Source organism: Labeo rohita, chromosome 15 (assembly GCF_022985175.1).
Source record: "Labeo rohita strain BAU-BD-2019 chromosome 15, IGBB_LRoh.1.0, whole genome shotgun sequence".
Taxonomy (NCBI): domain Eukaryota; kingdom Metazoa; phylum Chordata; class Actinopteri; order Cypriniformes; family Cyprinidae; genus Labeo; species Labeo rohita.
The window spans coordinates 17,740,611-17,753,602 of record NC_066883.1 but is presented as its reverse complement, the minus strand read 5'-3'; the positions used below and the strand labels follow the sequence as shown (position 1 = coordinate 17,753,602).

Below are 12,992 nucleotides of genomic sequence, written 5' to 3'. Positions count from 1 at the left end.
TAGGGCTAATATAATATGTTCCCCATTAACTGCATATGTGAATATTATGTAGACCTATTGTTTAAATCAAATTTCTGCTTTAAAAGTAGAGTAATCAGCAGGTTTTATCCATTAGTCTGTCCTTTTAAAGATCTGCGTTTAGCTTCAAATGGTGCCTTTGGTGACAATATTCTATAAAAATTATTTGCATTCGGATTCTGACATCCAAAAGCACAACAATACACCTCTTATTTCCATGGATTTTTCCAGTTTTGTGATGCACAGTGATGTAACTGACGTCCAATCCAAATTGGTCTATAGAGTGACAGGACAAGACCGCTGAGAGGAAGATCACATGCAACAGCGATCATGAGTCAAATTCATATATATAACTATTAGGGCAAAAAAAATAAATGAATAAACTAATAACAATAATAATAATAAAAAAATCGTTCATCAATTGTAATCGAGGTAAAACATTCAATTAATCAAGATTTTGAATTTAGGTCTTATCATCCAGCCCTATGCATATGTTTATTTACATCTTACAAGCAGCTCAGTGGACCATCTGCTAAAAACATATTTGGCAATAAGACAAAAATTACAATTATATTCATGGTAGCTCCAGTGGCATTATTGCAGTGGCTTTCTCCGGTTCTGAAAGTAGTTTTGTTCGAAATACATAAAGGCAAATGTAAATGAAAATATGACTGAAAGGTTTAAGGTTCATATAAACATATCTTTCAGAATCCATAATTCAGAAATCGGATTGGATTCATTTGGACTGAGTGCATGTAAAGATACCTAATCAGGTTGGTTCTCCAACGTCGAGCAAGCATTTACGCATTTGCGTTTGCCATATTTGATGAGCTCCATGCATGATCAAAGTTCATATATGAATAAAAACCCGTCACATAAAACAATTGTGTCTCCTTAGATGATTTTACTAATCAGTATAGATTACATTTTACTATGTCTGTAAAACGGTAAAATTCACATGAAGTGACTCTCATAGCAAGATTAAGTTTGTGTTCATGTCGTCATATAGTGAGACGCAGAGGTCGAAAATTCACTCGCAAGCGTCACTTGTGCGTCAGTATTTGTGTAGTAAACAAAACCGCGTCTCTGCCATTCATACATACTGAGCTAAGAATAGCATGCACAATTCATATTTAAACCGTCTTTTTGCATTTCAGTAATCACAGACACTAGTGCATATCGCAATACGAATTAAGTGACAGACCAACTCTTGATTTATTTATCTACAAATCGACTAATTCTTTGGCATTCTGTGCTATAGAGTAAATTTCGTTTTTATGAATGGACGCTTACGTCCCTGTTTTTGCGGAGGAGAAATTATAGACGCACAACCATGTAGAGACTGAAATGACATGCGGCCGTGTAAATAAGAAAAATACCATAAAGTTATTTAGTTTGTTTAATAAAAGATTATAAACCTGTATAGACCTGTTCTATAGGAAAGGTAGCCTTAAATGACTTCTGTTGTAATCTGGCGCTATATTGAAAATAAACTTAACTTGACCTTCAAGGGGGGCGGGGTGCCGTTGGGCGCCCCCCTAATATAATGGTAGAGGAAACACTGGTCTTTATGAATATTTTTAGTGTAAAATGTTTTTAGTGACAGGACAAAAACCTTACAGGTTTCATTAAAAATATCATCATCTGTATTTTAAACATAAAAGTCCTATGGGTTTAAAATAGCATGAAGATAAGTGATGACAGAATTTTCATTTTTAGTTTCATTTTACTACAAAATGTGTCACATTAATCATTTTTCAGCAAATTTCATGTGCAAAATGCAGTCATCTCAACAGATATCCATGCAAATTGGGAATTTTACATGAGGTAAAACATGTCCACACATTTCACATTGTATTTAAGTTTGGTTACCTCTGAACATGGGAATATGACATACTGACTAATATAAAGCTACTTGGTTTCTGTTACCTCTGAGTAAGAGATGCTTCACCACACTATTGACAACTGGTAAACTTTGCCCACAAATTTTCTTAGAAGTTTGCTAATGTGACTACATCTTTACCCTTTAAGTGTTTCATCAATAGAGCTGTTGTCTTAAAAGCCAAGAGCTTATAAGCAATTTCAACACTGTTTTTTAAAAGAGTGTATTTGTAGATTAATTATTATTTTAAGAGACTTTCATGTTTTCTTCTACACCATAAATTGCTGTTACACATCAAACACAAATTTTCAAATCATCTAAGCGTAATTTGTTAAAACCGCTACGATCATATCAAAAACAGCTTTTAGTAGTAACATATTTTTGTCAAAACACAACACTGTGGCTTCAATATTCACATTTGAGGAATATAATTTATGTGGTCTCTTTAAGAAAGGTTAACCACTGATTTTATTTCACTCATAAATCCAAAATGCTAAAAGCGCAGGACATTCCATAAGGAATCCATGGCAAACTAGGGCTTGTCCTAAAACCCACATTTGCGGTCTAGTACACTTGTGAGCACACGCACACCACAGGAAGTAAATGTGCGGGACTGTCCCAGGTCAGATGGCAAACACACACCGAGTCCACACTATCTCTAATATAGCAACGCTGCAGTATTTAAGTCTAAGTGTATCTCATCATTCATCATGATCAAGAACTCATGTCGAAATAGCAAGATATTGAAGAAAACTTAAAGTCTTAGTTCAAATAATTGATATTACACGTGATTTGTTAGTAAAACAAAATTTTTGCTCATTTTATCAGTGCAGTGTTTTAAAGGTTTGCAAGTCTAACTTTTATCAGCTAATTAGAAAAATCACAATTAATGTCAAGTCCGTGTTAGACCCAAATTTCACATCCGTAACATGAACTATTGAACTGACATTTTGAAGTTCAAAATGCAAAGTGTTGATAATCTAAATATGTAAATAAAGTTCTGCAAATATTTTTACAACACTGTTGTAACTATGTCTGTCCCATCAGGTAATCAAAAGTTTCACACACACTTAAACTGATTGATAAATTCATTTACATACAAAGGCAATGTAAATCAGCCTTACGTTTATATAAAATGACTTTGATAGCATCCTTCATAACTGTAATGTAACTTAGTTGGAATTCCGCGTTGCATATGAGGTAATACACAAAACAGGTTAATTACATCATAGACAGTTCCCGCCCAAACTCGCTGATTGGATCTTTCTCGACTCGTGCAGCAGGTGGATTGCCAAGAATTCATCCCACCACTGTCCCATAAGGATTTACTGAGGATCAATGGAAATCAATGCGATTTTTTCGAATCCTTCTGCTACCTTACACAGGCTTTAACTCAGTGCACAAGTGCAGGGCTGCTTATAATATTAGCTCAGATAATCCTGTCTAGTTAAAGGACAGGTTCCATTGTCAAAGCCCACTGGATCTAGCCTAGCAAATTAGCTCACAACAGTCCCTATAATCTGTATTATAAAAATACTTACGTTGTCAGGCATGCAGTGATGTAAACAACACACTGCTTCTCAAAAACTGCATGCAACAGTGTTGATCAATGAGCACAGCAGAATTCAAACAGGTCCACGGATGCACCTGCCACTACATCACTGATCATAAAAGTAGCATGCAAATCAGAAAAATAGACAAAACCCTAGCTATGAATTATATAAGTGTTTATATTTTGTGTGCGGTTATTGCATAACACTTGAACGCGGTCTTACCTGCGCTGCCAAAGAAAAGAAGCACCAAGATTATCGCCTTGGTCGGAAACATTGCAATCCCTTTATGAAACACAGTGTGTTTACTGTTTATTATTGTCTTCCGTGCTTGCAATGAAGAATTCGTAATCCGCAAAATAATGCCAGCGAAGTTTTAACGAAGTTTTCTGAACGGGATGCGAATATGGATGAGGATCCTAATCGTTGGACTGTACTGATATTGTTGCGGTTTAAAATCGCTTGCCCATATGTCGCGCGCTGAGACTGAGAGGCAAGAGCGCGTGCACACGCCGCTTCAAGATGCACGCGAATTAAACCACCCAATCAGCGGCGACTCTGAGGACAGACAACGATATGATCAAATAATACGTTGAACCCAACCTGGAAACTAAACACGACCACCACACGACACCTGGACTGTTTAGAGTAAAAAATGTAAGGAGAAAATCACGTTATGTATAAACAAATATTTTCCATACAGTATTTCTGGTAGGTTTAATGATATATATAAATATTTAGAGGGATACTTCACGAAAATATTTACCAACTCTCATGTTCCAAATCTGTAAAATGTAAAAAATAATACAATTGCGCAACAAAAGCGGAGATACTACGCAGGATGTCACATTCGGTCACCGTTATTGTGTGGAGAAGGATGACCAAATGAAAGGAGAAAATTGTGCCGGTTATTTTCCTCAGGGTTAACTTTCCTTTAAAGACGTGCTTTGGTAATATAATTTTATTTTATTTTTTTCCAGTCATCTTTCCTTAATATAGCGAGCTGTAGTAGATAATATGCTGTGAAGGCGGTGCCCCATTTTGTCATTCTGAAAATAATGATCTCCCTCACGGATCAGTTCACTGATGTTTCCTTTATCTGGCTCTCTATATCCCATGCAGGGCTAAAGAGGAACTGCTTTTCACTGTGGCTTTGAAAAGGATCCATGGTGAACTTTTGGAGAACAATGATCATCTAAAAGTATCCAATTTAAAGCCTTGGTTAGGTGCTGGCCAGCTGTTTCGGTGTGAGAAAACTGGCAGTAGACTTGTTATTGTACTCATGCATTACACATTGAGGGTAATTTGCATGATTATATTTGATTTCAATACGAAATGTACCTGAAACAAAAGACAGGCAGGCAGACATATTACATAATTGGGTATTTATAATTTATTTTATTTATTATGTTTTTGCAATTGCAGTTTCTACACTTGCAGTCAAAAGTTTTTGAACAGTAAAGTTTTCTGCTCACTAAGCCTGCATTTATTTGATCCAAAGTACAGCATAACAGTAAAAATTGAAATATTTTATTATTTAAAATAAATGTTTTCTATTTGAATGTATTTTAAAATGTAGTTTATTCCTGTAATTTTAAAGCTGAATTTTTAGCATCATTACAACATTACAACAGACTTCTTTAAAAAAAAAAAAAACATTAAAAATCTTAATCAAAAACTTTTGACTGGTATTGTCAAAGTAGACACCAATATAAAACACATGTATGGGAAACAGCCTGAAACAGGCCAAGTGAAACAAAATAGTTCGTAATCATCATCTTCAGCTTCTTCATTTTGGCTATCATCGCTATAGCATAATTTGAGTACAATTCCTGGACAATGTTACTTTGTTAGTAAAGATCTCAAAAGCTATCCGGTTACCACCACGAGCAATCATGTCATTAAAAGCGGGTGTCATTGTCATTTGAGACATCTTGCATGGTATAGTAACCTTCTTTGTGTGGTTTCTGTGCCATTGTGATTGTTTCTTTGTACACCGTAGAATTCAATAGGTGTGCCTATTTTCTGCCTCCCAAATTTTCATCTGCCTGAAAATAAGCTGATATACTCTTTCTGTCATCCGGATCTGTGGTAATAACCGTCAGAACTGTCAGAACAGTTCACATGCACAGCAGTTTCTTTCATTTCTGGCGTATTAATATTGTTCTATTTTTGCAGTTGCAGCCAAACAAAGCACACAAAAGTAACTGCTCAGTTGCTCTTTATGGAAAGTAGTGCATTAGTAACTTACATTACTTATTTGGAAAAGTAACTCAGATATTTCAAAAGTAATGCATTACTTTACTAGTTACCTGAAAGAAAGTAATCTGAAACAAGTAACTTGTGTTACTTGTAATTACTGGTAACCTATTATACAAAACATTGCATTTTGAAATTCAATTGTAAAATATATTCAGTTGGATGGTACAGTGGAAAAATGTGGGAAAATAATTGAATTTTAAAACGGCAATTAACTATTTGTAGTAGTTTAAACAATAAATTTGGACACTCTTCTATTTGTGTTTCCACAGCGGAGCTGGCAGGAGTTGTACAGATGGCACCAGCAGCTAAGGGAAATGCGTTTCTGCCAAAGTTTTGTTTGATGAGTCTTCAAGTAAGAGAATAGGAGCTCACATTTCATGTCTGGGCAAGAAAATGAGTGTTGACAATAGCATTCATCACTGTCATGCTTAATATGCCCGTTCCTACACTAATAATTTACTTTATGCGTCTGACAGTTATTTTAACACGAGTAGCCTAATTTCTTTCTCCTGTTAGGTGTTTTTTAAAATTATGAATCATGGCATGGAGAGAAGGGGTGAAGGTGATGAATAATGAATTGTTTGTATCTGCTGACATCTGCTGGTCAGACAATGTGCGTGCGAGGATGAGCCTGCAATTTGGTGTGTTTTTCTGTAGAGGGCAGACTTGTAACACATTCAAAGTGCAAATTGAGGTCTTAGCTGTAGAAGGCTGTGTATGTAGAGCATGGAAACTTTGATTGGTTTCTTTACAAGAGCATGAGAAGACTAAAAGTTTTTCTTACAAATGGGCAATAATATTGATTGCAAATCTCAATAGATTCTCACGTCCCAGATAAACAATCTGTCTACTGAACATTAAAAGAAGAGTAAAATAGTTTCCCTTGGGATGTACTTGGCAGCATGTCAATTATTTTACATGTTAATTATTTCATGATAATTTATATTTTAGCAGCGTTCTTTTAAACAATAATAAATAAATAAAGTATAATAGTACTACTACTGTACTAATAATATTTGGTGCTTCTATCATCCACATCCAGTTATTTTAGCTGAACAAAAACAGCCTGTTAACTGCTTGATATTGCAAACTGGTATTTCTTATTGTTTTACTTTAAATTATTATCATAATCATAAACACATTGGTTTGTGCCGCAGATAGTTTCACTGTTTACTGCACTTCATCATTCTTCTAGTTATTTACTATAGCAGCTAATGAAACAGAAGTCTCACACATTTACAGGAAATAGCTTACTTCTGCGTTGCAGAATAAGCTGGATAACATATCAACGTCAGTTTCACTTATTGCATTTAATTTAACCTCAAATTAATTGGTCTTTTATCTTTTAGAAGACCTGAGCTGGTTGGCTAGTCCTAGCTGATTTAAACTGATAGTAGCTGGTTTTAGCTGGTCTCCAAGCCTGCCCTAGCAAAAAAAGTAATATATTTAAAACAGATTTATTTCGTACTATATAGTTCAAATCTATTAACATTTTTACTGATATATTTATAAAGACTTACTGATATAAAAATCATAATGAAACTTTATTTGGAGTGCTATATGTGCACTTAATATTATTCCTAAAATGTGTTTTAATATCACTATTAATTAATTAAAGGATTGCATGAGCTCTGTATAGTATCAGTCTTTAATGCAAGATATTTATACCTCAAGTATATTTGAAGAGTTTGGTTCCAAAACACTATAAATCAATTTTGATTAATTTTGAGTAAAAATGTGACCCTGGACCACAAAACCAGTCGTAAGTGTCAATTTTCCGAAATTGAGCTTTATACATCATCTGAAAGCTGAATAAATAAGCTTTCCATCAATGTATGGTTCGTTAGGATAGAACAATATTTGGCCGAGATACAACTATTTCAGTATATGGAATCTGATGGTGCAAAAAAATCTAAATATTGGGAAAATCGCCTTTAAAGTTGTCCAAATCAAGTTCTTTGCAATGTATATTACTAACCAAAAATTAAGTTTTGATATATTTACAGTAGAAAATTTACAAAATATCTTCATGGAACATGATCTTTACTTAATTTCCTAATGATTTTTGGCATAAAACAAAAATCTATAATTTTGACCCATACAATGTATTTTTGGCTACTGCTACAAATATATCCCAGCGACTTAAGACTGGTTTTGTGGTCCAGGGTCATAAATGTGTTTTCTTTACCAAGAAAGTGGCTAGATGAAAACCACTATTTTCTGTTTCAAACTTTCACATAGCATCTTTAGGTTATAATATTAAATATTTAAATCCAGATTTTAATTTTCAAAGATTTATTGTAAAACTGTTTGTTTTTTTCCCCCAAAATGCAATAAATCCATCAGGGCTCTACATTTACTTTTCTTTTTAGGAGCACTTGTGATTCTAACTTAAAGCACAGTCAAAATTTTAGGAGCACCTTCTAATTAATAATCAAAAAATAATCAAAAAATTCGAGGTGATATTTGACTCTTAAAGTGAAAATTTTTTTTTTTGCAATGGCATTTTTTAACTTTATTAAATGTCATCTTTTATGTAATATATATGTATATATATATATATATATATATATGTATGTATATAAACAATCAGTTATTTTCATCTCTTTTTAATGTCAAATGCTCATCTTGTCTCTCCCTGAGCTTTTTTTTTTTCTGGTTCAAAATCATCCTGTCGAAAAACTCCCATCTCATGTTCTCCCTCAACTTCCTTCAAAATCATCCTGTATCTCTGTTTTACCTTTTTTGTTAAAGGTGTTTGATCTTCTTTGCATGTTTACTTTGCATTGACTGTGTCTTTATTTCTGCAGCAATGGATGATTTTAAAAATCATTTTTGAAGTTGAGGGAGAAAATACGATTGGAGTTTTTCGACATACCCTAACTGTCTTGAACCAGAATACAAAAAGCTCAGGCAGTGCAAGACAAGATGAGCATTTGAGATTAAAAAGCATTTAAACTGTATATTTTAAATGAAAATAACCGATCGTTTCGCTAGATCAGACCCTTCTTTCTCGGCTGGGGTCTTTTACAACCGCATTTGGGATCGTTTGAAGACGCATTTAAACTGCATTTTGGAAGTTCAAACTTGGGGCACCATACCAGTCCATTATATGGAGAAAAATCCTAAAATGTTTTTTCTCAAAAAAATCTCAAAAATCTAAAAAAAAAAAAAAAATCTTTTTATGACTGAACAAAGACATGAACATCTTGGATGACAAGGAGGTGAGTACATTATCTGTAAATTTTTGTTTTGCAAGTGGACTTCTCCATTATGTCAATTAGGCATAAAATTAATTGTACCAATTTGGCAGGCTTCAAAGGAGTAGTTCACTTCCAGAACAACAATTTACAAATAATTTACTCACTTGTCATCCAAGATGTTCATGTCTTTCTTTCTTCAGTTGTAAAGAAATTGTTTTTTGAGGAAAACATTTCAGCATTTTTCTCCATATAATGGACTGATATGGTGCCCCGATTTTGAACTTCCAAAATGCAGTTTAAATGCGGCTTCAAATTATCCCAAATGCGGTTGTAAACGATTCCAGCCAAGAAAGAAGGGTCTTATCTAGCTAAACGATCAGTTATTTTAATGAAAAGAATACAATTTCTATACTTTTTAATGCCAAACGCTCGTCTTACTCTTCCTGGACCATTTTTGTTCCTGTTCATGACAGTTATGGTATGTCGAAAAACTCCCATCTCATGTTCTCCCTCAACTTCAAAATCGCCCTATATCGCTGTTTTACGTTATTTGTTAAGGGTGTTTGATCTTCTTTGCATGTTCACTTTGCAAAGACTGGGTCAGAACTTCTGTAGCGATGTAGGGTGATTTTGAAATTATTTTTGAATTTGAGGGAGAAAATACGGTTGGAGTTTTTCGACATACCCTAACTGTCTTGAGCCAGAATACACAGTTCAGGAAGAGAAAGGCAAGATGAGCATTTAAGATTAAAAAGCATTTAAACTGTATATTTTAAATGAAAATAACCGATCATTTCGCTAGATCAGACCCTTCTTCCTCGGCTGGGAAGCCGCATTTAAACTGCATTTTGGAAGTTCAAAATCGGGGCACCATATCAGTCCATTATATGGAGAAAAATGCTGAAATGTTTTCCTCAAAAAACAATTTCTTTACAACTGAAGAAAGAAAGACATGAACATCTTGGATGACAAGGGGGTGAGTACATTATATGTTTTGGAAGTGGACTTCTCCTTTAAGTACACCAGTTTAGTAATTGCAGTGTATTTTTATTAAGCATGTAAATGTTTTTGTAGTATACTTTGCATGAAATAAATGTATTTCAAATATTCATCATGGGCTGGTTTAACCTGTTTTTAACAGGTATTTTAGTTTAAGTGAAATCCCAATTTTAAAGTTAATACTAAAAGTGTATTATTAATAATAATAATGTAATAATAATATGTCAATAATTATGTCAAATGTTGATATTTTCCCTTTTTTCACTTCTAGTACTTTGCCATAAATATAAGGCTATATGCATTTAGTTTGTTTGTTTGCCATGAGTGTGGCACTCATTCACTCCTTCCTATAGTATCAGGAACTGATGTGACGGAGTATAATTCAACGCAGCTGGTGCGTAACCCCCTTTACACCCCAGCACACATCGCACATACATTAGCATTTCAGACATGTACGCAATTTATGATAATCATAATTGGAGCTACTTTTAATTGTAAACAGTTTCCAGATTCTGTGGATTTTCCTGTATGTTCTGAGTACAAATATCTTGCAGTCATTTTCATTTTCAAGCTAATAAATTCCCCTGTTTGTAGAGATAAACGCCTAATGTAATGATGTTTTCCGGAGAAGAATCGCCCCACTGTGACAAATGAGAGCGAGCTGAATTACTGCCATTGGATGTAGCGGCAAGACGACTGTCTAATAAAAAATGAAGCAAAACAACAGAATCCATTACATGCCTCTAAATGCCTTGATTCAAAAAAGCAAATTGGAATAAACAATTTTAGTTTGATTATGGTTACTTGATTTCTCCCCATAATGCAAATTAAAGTCTGAAGTGTGGTTTGGTTGACAAAAGATTGTCACATAAAGGACTCGCGAGTCTTAGTTTGCATTTATATAGACCCGGTTTTCCATAACAAAAGGCTGAACGCGCACAAACGTGTAAACGTGTTAACAATAAATCTATCTGCTTATTGACTGCATAATCAAGCTAGCTTTGTTTTATTTAAGGTCACATAGGCCGAGTTATATTTTTGAGATGTTTGCGCACACGTTAACATGAAAGTTTCAATCGCAGACGCCATGAATGGCCAGGAAGCATTGCGTTTTCCTTAAAAAGATGAGATAACATCACATTACATCCGCTACTATGGTCACATCTAAGCATGTGATGATTCATTCATGAGTGTATCAAACTTTTCCGAGCCCAATAACGTCAGTGTTCAAAGAGAATAAGCCATACTTTGAAGAATGATTTTTTTTTTCCCCTGTTCTTTGTTATTGATTGTGTGGTACACTATATGAAAGCAGCTGAGAGGTAGATGGAACATTCACCTTTCATTTCCGGCACCTTAGTCTCCATTCTCATTCCCACACAGAAGACCAATTCCCCATTTTTGCCCGATAGATGTTGCTTTGAGCAAAATCAAAATAACAAACCCGAAAAAGAAAAGAAACTATAATAGAAAGCACACCGTTCTCACATTTGTACACAAAGCTGAAATAGACCTTTTGCTTGAACCTGATAGTGTTCAATTTCAGACAGGGTAAACAATAAGGCTGTAGGTAGCTGGCATACTGTACGTTCATTTCCCTCGCTCGCCTTGCTTTCTGCCATACTGTGTGGAGAGCTCCACCTTATTATTATTATTTTATTTCAAATTATCCCAGAGTATGAATCTTTTATTTGCCGTGTCCTTCTGTTTGTACCCTGCATAACACCAAGCTATTTGACTCATTTCTTCCAGAACTGTGCTGAGAGGAGAAATCCTTGCACACACATACACGCTGATTTTTATAAAGCGTATTTTTCCTGACCCGGCAGGAACATAGTATTGTGCTGGACCCACCTGAGTTTCTTTCTCTCATTATGTTTCTCTCATTTTGTGATCAACATAACCGCTTAAGTACTTCTTTCTCTATTTAAGAAATAATAATAATAATAAACATGATGCCAAACCACTAAAGAACCACTATTTTTAAAGGCTTTTTCAAGTGTTTTCATCATCTCAGGATCATAATACAACCTTGACATTTTGACTGCCTAACAAGAATATAAAAATGATTTTTAATTCAAAAATTCAAGTTTATTCATATTTTTCAATACTGTATTTCCTCTGTGTGGGTGCTTATTTGGTGTAATTGGATGTTTTCTTGTGAGTGACCTCGAGATTTGGAAATGTTATCATATTATATTATATTATATTATAGTATAGTATAGTATAGTATATTTGTTTGTTTTCGTTTATTATAAGTCAAACTTTGATTTTCAGGATATGTTTTCTTGTATGTGACCTGAGTTTCAGAAAGTTAAAGAAGTCCACTTACAGAACAAAAATTTACAGATAATTTACTCACCCCCTTGTCATCCAAGATGTTCAAGTCTTTCTTTCTTCAGTCGATAAGAAATTATGTTTCTTGAGGAAAACATTCCCAAATTTTTCTCCATATAGTGGACTTCAATAGTGCATTTGAATTTCCAAAATGCAGTTTAAATACAGCTTCAAATGGCTCTAAACGCTTATTTTGTCTAAGTCTTGCGTGAAGTCGTCTTGTCTTGTCTAAGTCTGCGTGAGCTCAATACAGTTAGGGTATGACGAAAAACTCCCATCTTGTTTTCTTTACCGACTTCAAAATTGTTGACAACATTGCTGCAGAAGTATCAACTCAATGTTTACAAAGTGAACATGCAGAGAAGATCATACACCCTTTACAAAACAAAAAGGTAAAACAGCAATGTAGGACGATTTTGACATTGAAGAAGAAAACGAGACAGCGAGACAGGAGTTTTTCAACATACTCTAACTGTAATGACCCGGATTACACAGTCTACACACGTGCATCACAGAGACAAGACAAGACGAGTGTTTGAGGTCAAAAAATAAATTGTTAATTTGTTTCAAAAATGACAGATCGTTTCACTAATAAGACCCTTCTTCCTCGGCTGGGATCGTTTAGAGCCATTTGAAACTGTATTTAAACTGTATTTTGGAAGTTCAAACTTGGGAGCACCATTGAAGTCCACTATATGGAGAAAAATTTGGTTTTCCTCAAGTAACCGTATTTCTTATCAA

General features: G+C 34.4%; 1 protein-coding gene across 11 annotated transcripts in view; it reads right to left on the bottom strand.

The window, feature by feature from the left end:
* ncam1b (neural cell adhesion molecule 1b) overlaps window positions 1-3,967 on the bottom strand; it is a 127,940-nt gene extending 123,973 nt beyond the window's left edge. For all 11 annotated transcript variants that reach the window (XM_051129194.1, XM_051129201.1, XM_051129195.1 and 8 more), the window contains exon 1: window positions 3,676-3,967. In XM_051129194.1, the coding sequence (XP_050985151.1) occupies window positions 3,676-3,727 (52 nt within the window). In that variant the 5' untranslated portion in view covers window positions 3,728-3,967. The remainder of the gene's footprint in view (window positions 1-3,675) is intronic.
* Window positions 3,968-12,992: the final 9,025 nt, after the last annotated feature.